The 18,582-nt window shown below is 34.1% G+C and overlaps 2 protein-coding genes and 2 long non-coding RNA genes across 6 annotated transcripts; 2 read left to right on the forward strand and 2 right to left on the reverse strand.

Annotated features, from left to right (window-relative positions):
• Positions 1-702: 702 nt before the first annotated feature.
• LOC140894595 (uncharacterized) lies at positions 703-2,060 on the forward strand. Its single transcript, XR_012153870.1, has 3 exons — positions 703-819; positions 1,438-1,585; positions 1,760-2,060. It is a non-coding gene; the product is annotated as an uncharacterized lncRNA (long non-coding RNA).
• Positions 2,061-2,605: 545 nt separating this feature from the next.
• On the reverse strand, positions 2,606-3,810 carry LOC140864359 (serine acetyltransferase 1, chloroplastic-like). The gene has a single exon (XM_073268496.1). It carries the CDS (start codon positions 3,664-3,666, stop codon positions 2,740-2,742), a length of 927 nt encoding a protein of 308 aa, XP_073124597.1. The 5' UTR covers positions 3,667-3,810; the 3' UTR covers positions 2,606-2,739.
• A 1,042-nt stretch (positions 3,811-4,852) lies between these two features.
• On the reverse strand, positions 4,853-12,145 carry LOC140864358 (uncharacterized). Its single transcript, XM_073268495.1, has 7 exons — positions 11,840-12,145; positions 11,106-11,395; positions 6,753-6,853; positions 6,534-6,656; positions 5,648-6,451; positions 5,262-5,478; positions 4,853-5,191 (listed from the first exon to the last, which is right to left on the reverse strand). The coding sequence occupies exons 2-7, from the start codon at positions 11,392-11,394 to the stop codon at positions 4,860-4,862; spliced, it is 1,866 nt and encodes a 621-aa protein (XP_073124596.1). The 5' UTR covers position 11,395; positions 11,840-12,145; the 3' UTR covers positions 4,853-4,859.
• Positions 12,146-15,381: 3,236 nt separating this feature from the next.
• LOC140864832 (uncharacterized) lies at positions 15,382-17,195 on the forward strand. Of its 3 annotated transcripts, none has more exons than XR_012144369.1 (3): positions 15,382-15,793; positions 15,882-16,736; positions 16,900-17,195. It is a non-coding gene; the product is annotated as an uncharacterized lncRNA (long non-coding RNA). The 3 variants fall into 3 exon arrangements; XR_012144370.1 differs by having other exon boundaries at positions 15,882-15,905; positions 16,241-17,195; XR_012144368.1 differs by having other exon boundaries at positions 15,882-17,195.
• The last annotated feature ends 1,387 nt before the right edge of the window (positions 17,196-18,582 follow it).

Here is an 18,582-nt window from a genome sequence, read left to right on the forward strand (position 1 = left end):
GTAAATTTGGTGAAGATTTATACTTCAAGAATGCGAATGAATGAATTAAACGAATCAATTATTTAAGAAAAACATTTATGCAACGGTGTTGTATTTCATAATGAAATATCCAAATTTATCAAAATTCTGTCTTCCTTGCCATAAATTGAACGATGACATACTCTTAATTAATGGAAGAAAATTGATGAATTGATTTGGATTAAAAAATATGATCATTGGGAAGAATTTCCAGTAACATTTATAATAGATGTGTTTGAAATTCAATACAACTATTATTGAAATGACATAATTTGATTTCAAAAATATTATTATTCTTCTCAAATAAGTCAAATAAATTTGAAACCCATCAATCTAAGCTAAATACCTATATATCGGTAAATTAAATTGAAATTGTGAAACATCCAAATTGACGTGGATAGGTGTTAATGCTAAAGAAGGCGACAATTAATGCTGGATCCTTGCGGGCAAGGAAGGTTTAAAAAATGTGAAAAGGGGTAATATAACTAATTAAAGAAGGAAATATTAACAGGGAGGAAAGAAAACGCAAAATCCCTACTACATACATATACTGATATACATAAAATATGTATGTTCGATTTGAGAATATATATTTTTTTTTATTTTTTTGAGAGAATATATAAATTTTATTTATTTATTTATTAGTGTGTTGTGCAAAAAAAAAAAATCGTAGGTTTCTGTCATAAAAGTCCGAGGTTTCCGCAGTCATACAAAAGTCGTCTTTTTTATTATCTTCTGACAGCAACACAGCGCATTGCTTTCGATCTTTGTGAATCATTCTTCCTCGGACACCCAAAAATGGTATCACTCTCTCTCTCTCTCTCTCTGGATTGAGCACCAACCATATTACATATTCAATTAAATCAATGACTTCTTTTGCACCATTTTATTTAATCAATCCATTAATTTCATATTCGATTTTATGCGCATTTTTTGTTCGCCATGAATTGTGTTCTTTCTAATACCTCGAGTTCTCATGTCCCTTAATTTCATCCTCCCCACTCAGGATCTCATCATTTTCCACCCCGGTTATGCAAAATAAATCTGGGTTTTTATTTTATTTTTGTGTGTGATTTTTTGTATGATTTTTCACTACTCCTACAGAATTTTTAAGAATTTTAGGACTGTTGGGAGCCATTAAACATGAAACAAAATTATGTCTTGAGAATTTATGGCATCATCAATGGTGGTGGATTAATAGTCGTTTTAAGGATTACATTCTTTTACGTTTTATTTAAATGCCTTGTCCGAAGTCTATTTTGGAGTTCTTGAAAACAAAACAAAAAAACTTTAATTATAATTATTATTATTATTATTTTTTGGTGGAAATTATTCCTTGAACTTAGGCCCGTGTTTATGTAATTGGGATGCATCGTCAACTAATATTTATGATGAATAATTATAAAACGGGGTTTGTAGACTGTGTCGAAGCGGCTGGCGGAGAAGAAAGTGGCCAAGTTTGAAAAGAACATAACAAGGAGAGGAGTGGGATCTTTACCCTCCAAAACGCCATTTGAACCAGCACACATTGTTCTCATTCTATTCGCAGTCTTGGTTGTCATCTCATGTAAGCCTAAATCTTAACCAAGACTCTCCCTTTACATTCGCGTGCATCGATCTTCTCTTATACTAACGCGTTTAATTTGGCCGTGACTAATGACAAAAAATTGTGTTACAAGTACATTAATTGTTATATGTTAACGCCGATGATATATTAATTTCATGTTCTTGGGCTTTGCAGTTATCTTCCAGGTGGTAAGAATGGCACTATATGGAGGGGGAACTGGAGAAAACCAAGCTTCACCCTGAAAAAATATGGTGCTTCATTCTGTGCTAAGTTTCAAAGTTAAAGCTAATGCTATTGTTGAACATAAAACTTTGTGTAATTATAAGGTTTCATCCTATTGAGGCATCATCATGAAATTGTTAAATTCAGCATTTCTTCGGGGAGTTTTTAGTGTCATTTCATCCTTATAAATTAATTGTGAAGTCCAACTTAATTAAAAACTTGAAGTTGCATGTATTCCTTTATATATCCTTAAGTTTTGGTCTACTCCAAACGTTAATAAATTACAATACTTGGTGCTGCGCGTACTTCATGTGCTTGCTTCTCATCATGTTATAACATAATTAATTGTTATGTCAATTGACTCCGTAGATAAAATTAGTTTGACTTCAACTGATTATTTAAAATCGTGTTCTTATCTTGTAGAGAGGTATTATAATATATATATATTTAAAGGGAATTAGTCGAGAGAGGTTGACAATTTCTTCACCACACATGAGTAATTTACAGTCAAATTTCTCACATAATTTCCAACCATGGTTCAACTCTTCCTTATCCTTAAGTTTGGTCTAGTCCGACAATGTATTTTATTTAACTGAAAAAAGTCCTAGCTAGCTACTTTATCCAAATTAAATTTGGATAATTTGTACTTCAAATCTGCCTGCATAGTACCGAGAATAAGTACAAATTGAGAAAACATAAACAAGAACTAATTAATATCGTATTCACTCCAAGATTTGAGCTGATTATGTATGTATGTAATATGTTATGTATGTTCTCATAGAATGCAAGAAGACCAAGTTAAAGAAACCAAAGTGTAGATTTCTGAATCTGAAATCCAAATTAATTTCAAAGAATCACATGCAAAGAAGAGCTAGACAAACTTCAATCCTCGACTGATTCTCTTATTGTGTGGTGTTGTACTTGTTGTTTCTCTATGGCGATCCAACAATTCTAGCTGGATTTCCAACAGCCGTGGCATTGGCTGGAACTTCCTTGAGAACAAGCGATCCAGCGCCGATTTTCGCTTTTTCTCCGATTCTAACATTGCCCAATACTTTAGCTCCAGCCCCTATCAAAACCCCGTCGCCAATCTTAGGATGCCTGTCGCCTCCAACCTTCCCCGTCCCGCCTAATGTTACGTCGTGGAAAATCGTGACATTGTTTCCAATAACCGCGGTCTCTCCGATCACAACACCCGTCCCATGATCAAATACAATTCCAGGCCCAATCTTGGCTCCTGGATGTATGTCCATTCCAAAAACTTGTGAAACCTGATTCTGTATCAGGTATGCTAGCACACTTCTCCCCTGTATCCAAAGCCTATGCGCCACTCTATATGCCTGGCAGGCTAAAAACCCCTTGAAATTCAAGAAACAGTGAACGTAGCTGACACAGGCTGGATCACGCTCCCTCACAGCCTTGAGATCGTCTCTCACGGCACCTGGGATTTCGATATCTTCCAACAATGCTTCCAAGAAAACGTCGCAAAGGGCTTCTCTCGATAGGTTTGCATTGCATAATTTGATTGCTAAATGATTCGCCAAAGCCCTCTCAAGTGAAGCATGGGACAGTATCGTGGACTGATAGTACTTTGACAAGATGGGCTCTTGCACGATATCGAATGCTGCTTCGCGTCTTATCTTCAGCCAGATTAGATCCTCGCTGTAATATTCTTCAGGGTTCACTCTTCGAGAATCGTTGGCTTTCTCGTAATAAGCTTGTGAGTTCAGAGGATCAAGATTTGGAGTGCTTGGCCTGCGGAGTTTAGTGATGAGTTTGCAGAGTGGATTAGGCCGTCCACCGCAGCGTGCAGTGTACTGCGCAGCATGGTTTCTTGGATTATCCACGCATGCCACCATTGTTGATCAAGCACAGATATGCTAAGAGATTTTTGAGAAGAAGTTTGTGGTTTCAAATCAATAGGTATTTTGATTGGAAACCTGGCTATATATATACAAGTGATATCAGAATTATTTTGCTCTGAAATCACAATGAAGTGCCCCCGCAATTGCTCATCAATAAATAATCGGTGAAATTTGGGTCCGTTTATTGATAAATTAATGTTTTCTTGAAAGGGCCAATTAAGTCTATACTAATAGGACTTTCTGAGAAATTTCATATTCCATGGTTAATTACTTAATTATGTTACAATTTACATAATCACACATGTAGGACTCATGACTTTATAATGGATGTGGGCCAAGGGAGGAAATCGGACCATTGAAATTGGTTTGAAACGTCATCGCTGACATAAGTCAGGCCATTTCTTGGCGATTACTCTTCTGCATGTGGACTTCGATTTGGTCAAACCCATTTAATTTGGCCCCACTAATAGCCCACCAAAGTTATGGGACACTAGCCTTTAATAAGGGCCCATTTCCCAGCCCACTTTATTGAATTGAATAATTAAAAAGGCGCTATATAATAAACAAATGAAAAAAAAGATTAGGAACTCGGGTGGGATGTGCCAGCAACAAATTACTGCAAAAGAATAAACCTCAACAAAAAAGCAAAAGCAGTAATGCGTAAGGCATGAGCTGAGCAGCAAGCTGGCAATACTCGAGGCCAAGTGCAAAAAACTGCATCTTCTTTAGACACTTAAAAAAGAAACACGTTGCATTTGGATTTGACGAAAGGTTTTCAAATGACTTCATGTACGAGGATTTTGAAATCCATTACATTAGTTAATAAACAAGTATAAAATGTAAAGTTGTGGATTTAAAGAGCACCCAAACAAGTGAGATGGTTTTTGTTATTATGAATTTGAAATCCTTAGCTCAAAATCTTTTGATCCAAATGCAACCTTAGACTTTGCCAATACTATTGAAAAGATCAGGAAAACTGTGGTTAGCAATTGCATTTCAATTCAACTGTAGTCTGATGTTTATATACAAAAACATAAAACTAATGGTATCAGCAGTTGTTTGCTTCTTTTTTGGTAACTATACATGGTGTTGCAACTACAGCTAAACACAGTGGTTGCAGCTGCAGCACCATGTATAGTTACCAAAAAAGAAGCAAGCAACTGCAGCAGCCCAACCATGTTCCGGTTTCATGGCTTAGACTGGCAGCCAATGTCTGGCATTGCATTGCCCTCATTCACAGAAACTGCGCCAGACTTTCCTTCCCCGTCCCTGGGAAATTGGCTTTTATCAGTTTCAGGGCCTTCAACTTTCTGAGAGCCGCATTCATTCTTATTCTCCTCTGGAGAGGTATTAGTGTTGGAGAATACTGGGAGCGGCGGAAGTTCCAGGGTCGGGTTCAGAGTTGACGTTAAGAAAGAGAGTATGTCCGCCTTCGGCTTGACATTTACCCATCTGTTGTCTATCCAGTCCCTTGAAACTCTTACATTGTTCCTCTCAATAGTCAAGAACTTGCTCTCTCCTGCCACAAAAGGATAACTAAATCGAACCCCTAACACTGAGACATTAAAGGAGCAAATTGAAATACATACCAGGCAAGTAAACTTGTAGTTTAGTTGCGTTTGACGGGTCGCAACCAATTACAACTCCTTCCCACCAGCCATCGTGCCAGCGGGCATCAACTGCCACTCCCACCTCAAGCTTGGAGTCTGAAGAATCCTCAGAAGGCCATAGCCTGACTGTGAGGCGGCCAGCACATCTTATACCTAACTTATCAGGATCTGCCACTCTGGCTACTGGAACACATTCCTGTACAATTCACATTTCTATAGATTACTAGGAGTAATATATATTTAGCTACTTGTCGAAATCACCAAGTACCTATTTCCAAGTATGCGGTCTGGTTATTTGACAGAGGAAACTGCAATGGATATTGCACAGAAAAGAGAGAAAAACAAAACATGCAATGCATATATACCTCAAGTTTCCCATTTCCATCAGCATCATCGACATCAAGGTATTGAACCCTCAGGCACCTTTTTGCTAAACGCAAGATTTTGCACCTGAACCAACAGCCTCGCATGCCACTGTCCTGACAAAGAAGCTCAATGTTATCACCGACCTTGAACGGGACTGGACCCAGTGGCTCAGACACAACAAGATTGTTATCCATAGGTCTCTTGCTTGACAGTTTGGTTTTCATTCCTTGGCTACTCGTTTCACATTTTTTGCCCTGGTTGTCCAATGCTGAAGAAGTTTGATTCCCAATAGTCTGATTTGCACTTCCACTTTTAGTACTCTTGGAACCGTGCCTTACAGTTTCCTCAGGAGCAGAAATTTCTAATTCTTGAGTTAACTTCTTGCTCTCCTTGCATTGCCGGGCAAAGCATTCCAGAGTATAAATGATTGGCTGAGTAGAGTAGCCGCGCAATTTACTTAAGCTAAAGGGCTTCACACTTTTGTTTATAATTTCCCTATGGCAAAAAAAAGTTCCAAACGATATGCTTTGTGGAAGAAGCGCCAAACATTTCTCAAAATGATTAGGAGTCAAAACTGCAGCCAGACCATCAATGCACTCTGCACTTATTTCCTGCTCAATAGGAATCATAAAAACTTCTCTTCCGTTGGAGCTCGAGCTAGGAATTTGAAAATTAATTTCCTCTTGAAAACTTAGCCATCGCACTTTAACCATTTTCTCCCCCTGCAGATCCTCATACATATCTTCAATGTAGCCTACAAGGTCCTTCTCACCTTCGCCCATGACCCATACAAAGGAATACACCTACAGGTCATGACTATGATTGTGAGAACTATTACAAAGGTGAGCCGGCAAATCCAAGATTAGTAGCATATTTGAGACTTACAGGTATTTTAGTTCCTCTTCTGCAGAAAGCTGGATAATGAGTCAGCTGTTTACAGCACTTCCAAGATTCACCTGACCACACAATATCTGAATTTTCTTCTACCGTTGCACTGGACCCTTGGATCTGAAATCAAGATTTTCAATCGATCAAATAATAAGACCTGTATCTAGGCAGATATTATCAGAAAACATTTGCATGGAGCAAAATAATGAGAATTACCTCTTCATCTGAAGGACTGGGACTTCGACGAGTGGAGAAACGAGTCATCACTGACACGAGATATTGTAGAGAAGGTGTGGTATCAAGCAATCGCTGGTGCTCTGACAGGGATTTAGCATGCAAAATGTTAAATTACTTGAATATATTCAAGTTAACGAAAAATTAATCCAATTGTTGCTATAAGAAATCTAAACTCTTAACTTCAACTTCCAAGATTCACAGCTTCCATTTCTTCTATTACTAGCTCAAGTTGGATCTCATCGTTACAAACCATCTCAATTAAGTAAAGAATGAAGTTTCAATCATTTCAAGCTATGTATCTCAAAATAGTTGTCAGAAGTGCCTTGAAAAGCAGTTCTTCTGCAAAATTCAATTATCTATCTTTATTACACGACATTTTTGTATTATGTTTCGTTCCCCTTTCCATGATTGATAGCAAGACTGCTTGACAAAAGCTAAATTAACAGTAGGAACAAATCATAGTGCTCATTTCATATATTCAGCAGAATATGAGATGTGACCAAGAGATATAGAACAAAAACACCAATCAAATATACTTCAAATAATTTCCACAAAGTTGCCAGATGAGGTGTAGCCTAATGAAAACAGCAAGCGGAAAAGAAGCCCTGGCAGTTCAACACGAAAATTAAAGAATGCAGCATCAAGATAAAAAACAGAGCGGCAAATCAATAATAGTTGGAAAATTAAGGCAAATGATATTTAATAGCGACCTTTAAGTGCATGAGGACATACAAAAGGCTTAGTTGAAGCATGTAAAATACCAATGCTGACAGATTACTTCAATCGAACTTCAGAATCTCAGTATTGAGCAAAGCATTGGTTCAAAGAAAGTCACCACTTATTTTACAGCACTTTCGTAATAGAAATGTACTTCCTAATCGAAGTTAGGAGATTAAGAACAACTTGACATTGATCGAAATTTTTTAAGGTGAAATTGTAAAAATAAGGATACGACATTACAAGTAATATCATTCAAAACAAATCTAGCCAAATTGAGAAAGTAAATATAACAGGATTGGTATTTTTGGCATAACATAGAGATAATTACGCAAGATAGGTGTCAGATCCGTGAATGAATAATAGCAAGGAACTCTCAATTGAAATAAGTTAGCCTAATACTCGACACAAGTGTGTTCCCCCCCTCCCACCAGCATACGCCTGTGTGGACAAATTCATGCTCAAACAAGAATACACAATCAAGGCAAAAGCAAAAAAAAATACATACATCTATACAAAGCCAAAGAAGATGAATTCACCAAAATCCAAACTTTAAACATAAAATCGGTACAATCACACGAAAATGAGAAGGCCTTTCTTTCCCCAGATAAGTGATTTGAAGTATTTTATGAATAGACTTCTCGCCGAGGAAAGCTTTAGGCATCTACAATTTTTACCTTGAACGCGATCGGAGTAAGACAGAGTCTCCAAAGTAAATCGCAAAAGAAAGAATAGGAAACACTACACCTTTTCCTGTATTTAACATTTGAATTGATGCTACATCTGTCCCACGTTTTCTAAAACACGTTTACATCTTCAATTGGTTTTAAGATAATTTTTACAACTCGCTGATTCTCATAATAAACGACACAAATTAAACACCATTTTCCTATCTGGCAATACAATGGCTTTAGCCGAGCCAATGAGAGACTCGGAAGAGATAAAACTATGCCAAGCAAAATCTAAAAGAGATTTTCATAATAGGATTGACGACAAAAAAGTAGATTTTAGAACTCATGCAGGATTCGCACACCACGTGTAATAAGCATTACAATCCTATAAACAACATAGAGGTGCCCACCTTTGCATTGTTGTATCATTACTTCAACCACTTCCTCGGTTATTTCCAGAAATATTATGATTTCATAACTTTCCAGCAATATTACCTGGCTAAGGATAATAAGCATTTGGTTCAGTAATTCCTCGTTTCAGATTTCAAGGTTCTTTTCGAGTTGTTATATTTATTGATTTCAAAACTTTCATACATAGTGAAAGATCAAGGTTCCTTTTGACGTTGATGTGCAAGTGAAAATGCTTAAGGAGGTATATATTTATTCCGTATGATATTTCCTTACTCCCTATATCAGAATAACATGAATATTCATGCATTGATTCAAATTATAATAACTCATTGCCAACCACGAACTGTTACTTGTAAAAGAGTCCTAAGAGTGCATGGAATAGTGATGGGGATCAAACAAAGGAAATGATGGCAAGAAGGCAGCTAATCAACTACATTAGAAGATTGAACCATGGTATCTTATCGACTCGATCACACAATCAGTTGTTTGGGCAAACATGCCATGAATTGCGTTAAGAAGTGTATTCATTGGTGCGAGGCAGAACTAGTATACAGGATTAGTCCTATAAACAAAAAAATTATCAAATTTAATTCTCATAATTGACATGATCCAGGGGATACTTGATAGAACATAAAAATTATAATATCATCATCCTTTCGTTGTTAGACTTGTTTTGTCTCCTTTTCCGATTCGAATTTATGTTACACATGTAGATGCTTGACTATACAGGGATAACATTCATCATTTTTAGAAAAGTGTTGGAACTTTTGGAAGCTTTGAAATCACTAAGAATGAAGTGATTGTTCAACTTGTATGCATATGTGAGATATATTATAACCAGAAGTTCGCGGTGGAATGGATTGGTTATGATAATAAGAACCAACTAAATCTATAGGGAAATATCTGAGTAGCAAATTAAACAAAAGTAGAAAGGGGACCAAAGAAGCAAATGTTGTGACGAAGGTTCGAAAGAAATCCATGAATATATTTAATATGCTTTTCAGTTCGACGTTGTAACAAGAAGTGCTGAAAATTAACCGTGAAGTCAATTTCGTGATCAAATAGTCACAAAAGAGAAGCCCCATCACTTCCTGGTGCTCTCTATAAGTTTGACCATACCGAATGAATTGTGCGATTAATAATGTCTTAGAAAGCAAAAGGCTAGTTTACTAAGACATTGGTATTAGATTTTCTTTTGTTTAAACAGGACACATTAGGTTATAAAATTATGATAAATTACTCAGTCCAGGTATACAGAATAGGTAAAATTAAGACAACATAATTTATGTGGATATTGCGACATTTTTTTTCTTGTAAACAAACCAAATATTGAGACCTAACACACCCCCATGAAAGTATCGACTAGGCTAAAATGAAAAGAAGTTCAGTAAACTATCTCAATCTAAAAGTATGAAATTTGAAGAAAATTTTAGACATGAAACATAGCCCAATCTCCATATTGACACACCGATATTCATAAGTTTATAACACATAAAGCTCAACAAAACAAAGTTTGACTCCAAAAACTGTCAGTGAATAAATAAGTGCCACTCTTGTACAATAACCGTTTCTAGTTAAAGTGCATACAATGCGAATGGTAGATTACTCACAGTTTTGGGGTGTAAATAGATAAAACTGTTTGTAGCTAAGAGATGCTCAAGCATCATGGAAAAACTCCTGATCATTAAATGAGTCTATTGCCAAAATGATGCTAAACTCTTGGATATGGAGAAACAAATGAATGAACCAAAATGAGAAATAAACTCAACAAGTTCCTGCTTCGTATGCCAAAGAGACTGGAGGAGTTAATCTAATGTCAATACTCCCCCCTAAACTTTCTCTTCAGACGACAAGTTTTTATGTCATTTTCTTTTCAATCAGCAAACAAGGAAATATCTAAATTTTAGGAAATAAATCATAAAGACGTGAATATTTCATTCCACCAAAAGGAAGGCTCCAATTGTCAGTAATTGGAAAGGAATAAAATAATAAAGACATCCCAAGAGAAAATGGAAACACATTCGTCTACCAAAGCCTACGCTGACGCTGCATCTAGTTCATCTGAAAAATTGAACAGTGAGCAGAGATATAAAAACTCAAGGATACATAACAAACAATTCACAGATCATTTCTACATAGTGGGGAACTTATTTGAAAAATATTGTCTTAACAAACTAGAAATGGCCGAGCACATGGCTAGTTGATGGCTCGGAAAACTTAATAAAGGGAAGAAAAGTAGCATTTCACATGAAGCATTGACAAAAATATAAGCGCCAAATGCATAAACTTAACATCTAAATCACAAAAGCTTCTGAATTGTCTCTCTGTGTGGTGCACAACCCCCTGCATAGTTTTCAAGGCCTGATTATCCTAATGATGCCGTCTTTGCAATGATTAGCTGTACCTCATGCAACTTACCTATTGGAAACTCACAACGTGAATATAGAATTCTCAAAACAACTGAAGTTCTATATACAAGATTTCCCTTAAAATCATTTGTTTCAAATTATTAGAATAAATAAACATTGCATACTTGAATCAATCAGAATTGGAGAGCGTTTTGAGACTAGTGACACAAGCCATTCCACCACATCACGTCTTGTTTGCCATTTCTTTCCATCATGGACTTCTCTGGTTGGTCCAAACACTCGTATGAAATCCCTCGTAACTGTATAGATCATGTGCTTCCCTCTCTCAGTCCCCACCACAGCGAGGAGATGATACCCAGTGGTGTCCCTAATGATATAGTGAATAGTACGGTTGCCCTTTTCCTGTGAAATCACACGCTCTTCCCATGCCCTCATCACTTGTTCCTCAGACATGCTGATCAACCAAAACATAAAGATAGATAAAACGTCACAAACAAAATCTTCATTCACTGGTTACCCCTCACATGAAACAAGAAATCCAAGTTGTGATCGCACAGAATGCATCAAGCCCCGTGTACTTGCATTTCTAAAAACCAGATGTCTATAAATCACCAGGCTAATTCTGGTTTCACAGAGCATGGAAATAAATTCAAAAGAAAAGAAAGTAAAAAATAACAATTAAACCCCACCAAGAACCAGAACAAATTCAAAAGGTGGCATATCATTCTCTGTATCGCTGAACTAAACTAAAGATCGTTTCTTTACACCAAAAAATCGAAATGCTGTGTTGAATTTCGACCGACCTCAACACCATCCACAAAAAAACATTAAAAAAAAAAAAAACTAGCATTCACACGCAAAAACCACCGATCAAACAAACAAAAAGGCTTCTGCGTACCTTAAAAGCTTGAGCAGCAAGAACTCCCAACAACGAAAACCCGAAGAATCAAAGTAAAGAAAGCAAATACACACCGAAGAAATTTCAAAATGGGCCGAAGGGAAGAAAACAACTGGGACTGAGCTCAGCGCAGGGAATGAGACAAATGATGAGTAGGATATTTGGTGGAAACTTTTGGCGGTTAAGGGTTAATGACTGCTCACTGAGTACCCAAAGATGGTTGATTCAATAGACAGAGAAGGTCTCGTTGGCGGGCAGAGGCAGAGGCCAAGTGCCATGAACACACGCTACACTGCTACATGGGTTTTGCGGAGAATTTGCTTACACATTACAGGTATGAATTACGAGGATAACAGAATTTTCCTATAAAAGACTTGCTTTTGTAATTACTATTTGATTCTTTGTTGCTCGATAATATACGATTAATTTGATTTTTATTATTTAGATAAGATTCTTGATTCTTGTTTAAGATTTGAATGAGTTTAAGGTTGTCAAAAAATTAACTTGTTTACTTCAATGAGAAAGATAAATTAAGCAAAACTTTTGATTTGGGTGTTCGAGTTTGAACGAGATTTCACGTGCATGCATCGATTGAAATTATAAATTTTGTGCCAATATTTATTTTGCGTATGGAATCATTTCAGATATATATATATAATATAAGTATTTTGGGTATTTCTTGAATTAATTTTTATATATATTGTGTATTACAAAAATACTACTTTCAAATAATGAAATTGATTGAAGATTAAATTATTTTGAATCTATTTCTCGTGTACAATTAATTTATAATCTGATTGGTTTTTATAACAAATCAAATTAATTGGGTAAGGAAAAATTAGATTACTCGGGAGCATCGACCTAAACAGTAAACAATACACCATGAACAATTTTACTTTTGCCAAGTGAGACAATCGAATATTGGGCCCCATTTTTTCGTTGTAAATCACCTGAATGGCCCATTAGCCCATTAGCCCATGTTAAAGCAAAACTTTAATTCCAAACCCAAATCTGATCGGCATTTTATAGGTCCAATAGCCCCAATTCTTTTTCTTCGGCTCAAATAATAATGGTATGATCCTTCCGTTTCGATAGATGAGATCCTAGCATATGAGTAATATCCAAACCATGCATTCAACATTTCGTATTTTTACACATAGATGTAATTAATTATATATTGTTAACGTGGCAAATCATGGAACATTAGATCTATATTGGGGTATTACCATATGCTAGGTTGAAATCTACCTTCGATTTCTTCTGTCTGGCGTCAGAATGTGTCAATATTTAGGGTGGTTGGTGACCGAATATTCAAATGTATTAATTGACAAAAATACTCATATTTTCACATTTCAATAAATTGATTGTCGATATAAATAGTAATAGATAATAACTCTCACTTTCATATTTGTTTTTTTTTCAATTTAAAAATTATTAAAACATTCATTTTTTTAATATAACATATATGTACAAAATCTTCGTGTACATATCTTCATTTTTTGTGACGTGTGAACCCGCAACCGCTATTTTCGGTGCGCACTGGATAAAACCTCTGGCTAATGCAATAACCTGCAAACCAAGAAGGTGTTGATAGGGGGAATCGAACTCCTGACCTCTGGCCAAAAGTTCCTTATTCCACCAACTTGGACACCCTCTTAGGGGCCATGTACATATCTATTACTATATAATAAAGCAAGAAGATACTATAATAACTACTTTTGGTATATATATGTGAACTTCTATATTTATCCTTATTAACTACCACTAATCCAAATCTATCCTTATTAAATACCATTAATTTTATATATTATCAATTAATTTTTTCATAACTTGGTCGATTTATTTTGTATTTTAAAATTAAAATCAAGTTTTTTTCAATCAATTTTTCATCTCGCAAAATATGATATTTTAAAATACAAACAATATAAGTACTATTAGATTACATACACGATAGTTTAATATTTTGATCCCTTATTTTAGACCTCATTCCTGATTTGGTCCTTCGTTTTTACATCAACCCAATTTAGTCCCTCGATTTTCGTCGTTTCCGCAATTGGTCTATCCGTTTAATTAGACGTCAAAACGAACGGAATGACCTGCTAAGCCGAGGGACTAAATTGGGTCGATGTAAGAACGGAGGACCAAATCAGGAATGAGGTCTAAAATAAGGGACTAAATTGGGAATTATCCCCTCATTCTAGCATTACTTTTGGCTAAATAATTTTTTTATCAGTTATATTTATAAAAATATTGTTTGCCTAAATAAAAATATTTTATAAAAATTCAACACATGCCATATTAATATTATTTTTTAAAATTTAAACACATAAAAAAATTCTCGTTTATATATAATTAAAATGTGAAAGTTTGATTTTAAAAATTTAAATTATACTTAGTAAAAATAAATAAATATTTGTTAACAAAAATCAAAATTTTACAAAATAAATATTAATGATGACAATATGTTTTAAATATACATTTTTTTCAAACATAAAATATTTTCGGAATGAACTCATCAGGTTTGTTAATATAATTGAAAAACCTTCATAAAAAATAATAAAAAGATATTTTTATTTATGTTAACCAATATTTTTATAAATATAACCGATCAAAAAAATTCCATTTAATGACTTTACTTTTTTATTTTCGTCTCCTTAATAATTTTTTTGATGGACATCAAAAATGAAATTTAAAATTAAAATTTATCAATTTTGAGAAACAAAATTCCACATTTATAATAAATAAATTATAAGTTTATAAAAATATTTTTTTGGAATTTTTTTTTATCTCAAAATTGATAAATTTTAATTGTAAATTTTGATTTTGATGTCCATTTTAAAAATTATTAAGGAGACGAAAATAAAAAAAGTAGAGTCATTAAATGAAATTTTTTTGATCGGTTATATAAATATTTTTTAAAATATTGCTTAACATAAATAAAAATATATTTTTATTATTTTTTATTATAAATTTTATTTTTTAATTACGAAGTTGTTATAACAGTTGTTGACTTATTTTAATTTGTTTGAATTTATGAAAAATTTTCAATTATATTAACAAACCTAGATGAGTTCATTCGAAAAATATTTTATGTTTGAAAAAAAAATGTATATTTAAAACATATTGTCATCATTAATATTTATTTAATTTTGATTTTTTAATAAATATTTATTTATTTTTACTGAGTATACTTTAAATTTTTAAAATTAAACTTTTACATTTTAATTATATATAAACAAAACTTTTTATTATGTGTTTAAATTTTAAAAAATAATACTAATATGGTATGTGTTGAATTCTTATAAAATATTTTTATTTAGATAAACAATATTTTTATAAATATAACTGATAAAAAAATCATTTAGTCAAAAATAATGCTAGAATGGGGGGATAATTCCCAATTTGGTCCTTCATTTTAAACCTCATTTGTAAGGACCCGATTTTAATATGTTAATTAATTTGTGTGTTACAAATATATATTATTAAATATCGATTTATATACGATATTAAAATGCATATTTTATTTATAGAGCACACAAGAATTAAAATAACTCGAAACGGGTTAAATTCTAATCCCGAATGAATAAAACAAAATACACATTAAACTAATACATATCTATTAAACTAAATATGGATAAACATATATACGACTCTCTCTCCTCGTCTTTTCCACCGGCTTCTGCGTCTTCTTCTTCCTTTTCATTTCAAACTTTTCTCGTTGCTTCAAATCGCTGTATCTTTGCCATCGGTAATCGATTTTCGAAAATAAATATAGTTCTGGAATCCTCACGACGTAAGCTTTCTTATGGTACCAATATTGTAAGGTTTTATCGCGTCGCTCGAAGCTCGAATTCCGACAGCCGCCGCCATTCGCCGCTGCTTCGCCGCCGATCGCCGCTTGCTGCAGGAGGAAGGTTATTCAGGCTAGTTGGAGCTTTATTCCTTAGCTTTGAGGTAGATTTCGAGATTAGAGTTTTAAATTTTGGGAATTTTGATTCAATTGACTTTCGATGATTGATATTTGATTTATTATTGGTTGTAGGTATTATATCGGAGTTGATTGAAGGTATAGACTATTTTTCAAAAATCATTGGGGCAATATTTCGAATTTTCAGATTATTATAATTGGGGATTTTCAAATTTTAGTGAGTGTTTAGATCTCTAGAAAATATAAATGAGAATTTTTGAAATTTGTAGGAATTTTTGAAAAAATTCAGATTGTTCTAATTTCGGTATTTCGACGTTTAAGAGTCGTATATTCAATATATGGACATTGATAGAATGCTTTGATATGAAATATGAAATTTTGGAAATGTTAGTTTGATTTTTAGATTTAGTTTCAATAATTCTCAGATTTGTACTAAGGATTAGGAATTAATATGCATAAATGGTTTTTCACAGGATTGGAGTATTCGAATAATACTTGAGATATTTTTGTGGTAAATTAAGTGTTGGTTGAGGTACGTATGAACCGTTTAATTACGACGCCTATAATGGCATGTAATGATATTAAGTATTTTGTAATGAGTGATAACGTGTTTTATGTGCTTATGTGGATTATATGATTGCATTCACTCATTTACAATTTTTCATAGCACGTTGAGGCTTGACTCCTTTGATTGCTATTGATATTGATCTCTTGAGATGTATTGAGTCATCGATGGAGCGAGTGACATTATTTAGTGCACTCTTGAGTTAGCACGAGACCGAGCGGGTAGCAACCGTGCTCTCGATGCTACGTACGATACTCCTGATGACAGCACGAGGCCAGACGGGTAGCTTCTGTCGCCCTCGATGCTACGTGTGTGGATTAGCAGTGATGATTCGAGGTCTGCTGCGTTCCTGGCACGGGTGGCCACTGAGATTATTGTGATACGTTTCGTTTGGACTCCATTTGGTATCCCTTATTCTATTGATACCTGTCACGCATTACATTGCATTTCATTGCATGTACTTGATTTTATTTATGTCATTTATATTTGTCGTAATTTTTCTAGTTCTTCGTACTGGGGTCTGACCCCTGTTTTCTTTTTATGTTGTGGTTGTTTGTGATTCCATAGCAGGTTATCCAGAGGGATTTGACGCGTCTGGTGGAGCGTCATCTAGTGGTACCCAGTGAGTCGAGCTTGGAGTCATGTTCCCAGATATATTTATATATCAGTTTAGCGAGTTTTATATTTGCCGGGGTGATGCCCTGTGTATCTGTATCGATAGTTTTGGACTTTGTTATGAATTGGTATTTGTGTGACCGAGCCTTGCCGGCTCTGCATGTGTTTAGTCCTAGCCAGTGCGGCTATAGGTTTGTGAATTGGAGTTGTGACTCTATTTTCGAATATATATTGCTGGTTGTGTTGTACAGGTTTTTGGGATGTCCTATTTACGAATAGGTCATGCCGAATTTTCTATAGGCCCAAAACGCAAATTTTTAACTCGTTTTCGCTGTTTAAATTAATTAATCCTGGTTGTTTGATCATTAAATATTAAATCAGGACACGGGCCCTTTCATCATTACTAATTCGGTCCTTCGTTCTTACATCGACCCAATTTAGTCCCTCGGCTTAGCAGGTCATTCCGTTCGTTTTGACGTTTAATTAAACGGATTGACCAATTGCGGAAAAACGACGAAAATCGAGGGACTAAATTGGGTCGATGTAAGAACGGAGGACCAAATCAGAAACGAGGTCTAAAATGAGGACCAAATTAAAAATTATCCCATATTTTAAAATACAAACAATATAAGTACTATTAGATTACATACACGATAGTTTAATATTTTGGTCATCTAAAACTATTTTCTGATTTGTGTTTTACTTAGACTAGCACAGAGTGTCAAAAGCTCACAATAAATATCACCGAATACATTTGTATATTTTAAAAGTTTATTATCTCTTCGTCTCAACTAGGGCTGTAAACGAGTCGAGCCGGCTCGCGAACTTTTCGAGCCGGCTCGAAAAAATATTCGATTTGAATTCGAATTTTTCGAACTCTAGCCGAACTCAAACTATTATACGAGCCGAACTCGAGCCTAATATATTCTGTTCGAATATTCGCGAGCCGGCTCGCGAACCTTTATATAATATATATATAATATTATTTATAATATATATATATATAATAATATATATAATATTTATATATATATATATTATAAATAATATTATATATATTATATATAGATAATATTATATAAATATTATATAATATATTCGAACCGAACTCGAACTCGAACTCGAGTCGAAAATAAAAAAAATTTTGGATTCAAGCCGAACTTCGAATATCTCAATTCGAACTCGAGCTCGAACTCGAACACTAAAATTTTGCTATAGTTCGGCTCGTTTACAGCCCTAGTCTCAACCTATGTTTTCAAAATCGAACAGAACTGAACGTTTCAATCGAAACCGATCACTGGTTTGGTCTGGTCTGGATTATTCCTAAAAACCATTTTTACGGTCAGAATCGATCGAACCGGTATCGAACCGGCCAAGAACCGGTTTTTCCAATTTTTTATTTTTTTAAAATTAGTTTTTAAATTTTAAAAACTTATTTAATATTTTATTATATATATGCAAGATTATTTGGAATTTTTAATTTTTTAAAAATATTATTTTAGTAATATTATATTTTTTTAAATTAATTAATTAATTTTTAAAAATATATAACTATAATTAATATTTTGAATATATTTATATGGTTATTTAGTTTTCAAATTATGATAAATTTATTTTTATAATTTTTTTATACAA

The sequence above is a fragment of the Henckelia pumila genome, chromosome 4 (genome assembly GCF_033568475.1).
Source record: "Henckelia pumila isolate YLH828 chromosome 4, ASM3356847v2, whole genome shotgun sequence".
NCBI classification, from domain to species: Eukaryota; Viridiplantae; Streptophyta; class Magnoliopsida; order Lamiales; family Gesneriaceae; genus Henckelia; species Henckelia pumila.

Bases quoted from the DNA above. Each gene is read 5' to 3' on its own strand.
- LOC140864358 (XM_073268495.1), bottom strand. From the start codon at position 11,394: ATGTCTGAGGAACAAGTGATGAGGGCATGGGAAGAGCGTGTGATTTCA. The intron at 6,854-11,105 runs GTATGCAATGTT...AATCCCTGTCAG, and splicing joins TCCAATTCTGATTGATTCAA to AGCACCAGCGATTGCTTGAT. The intron at 5,192-5,261 runs GTATGTATTTCA...CTTTTGTGGCAG, and splicing joins ACTACAAGTTTACTTGCCTG to GAGAGAGCAAGTTCTTGACT.
- LOC140864359 (XM_073268496.1), bottom strand. From the start codon at position 3,666: ATGGTGGCATGCGTGGATAATCCAAGAAACCATGCTGCGCAGTACACT.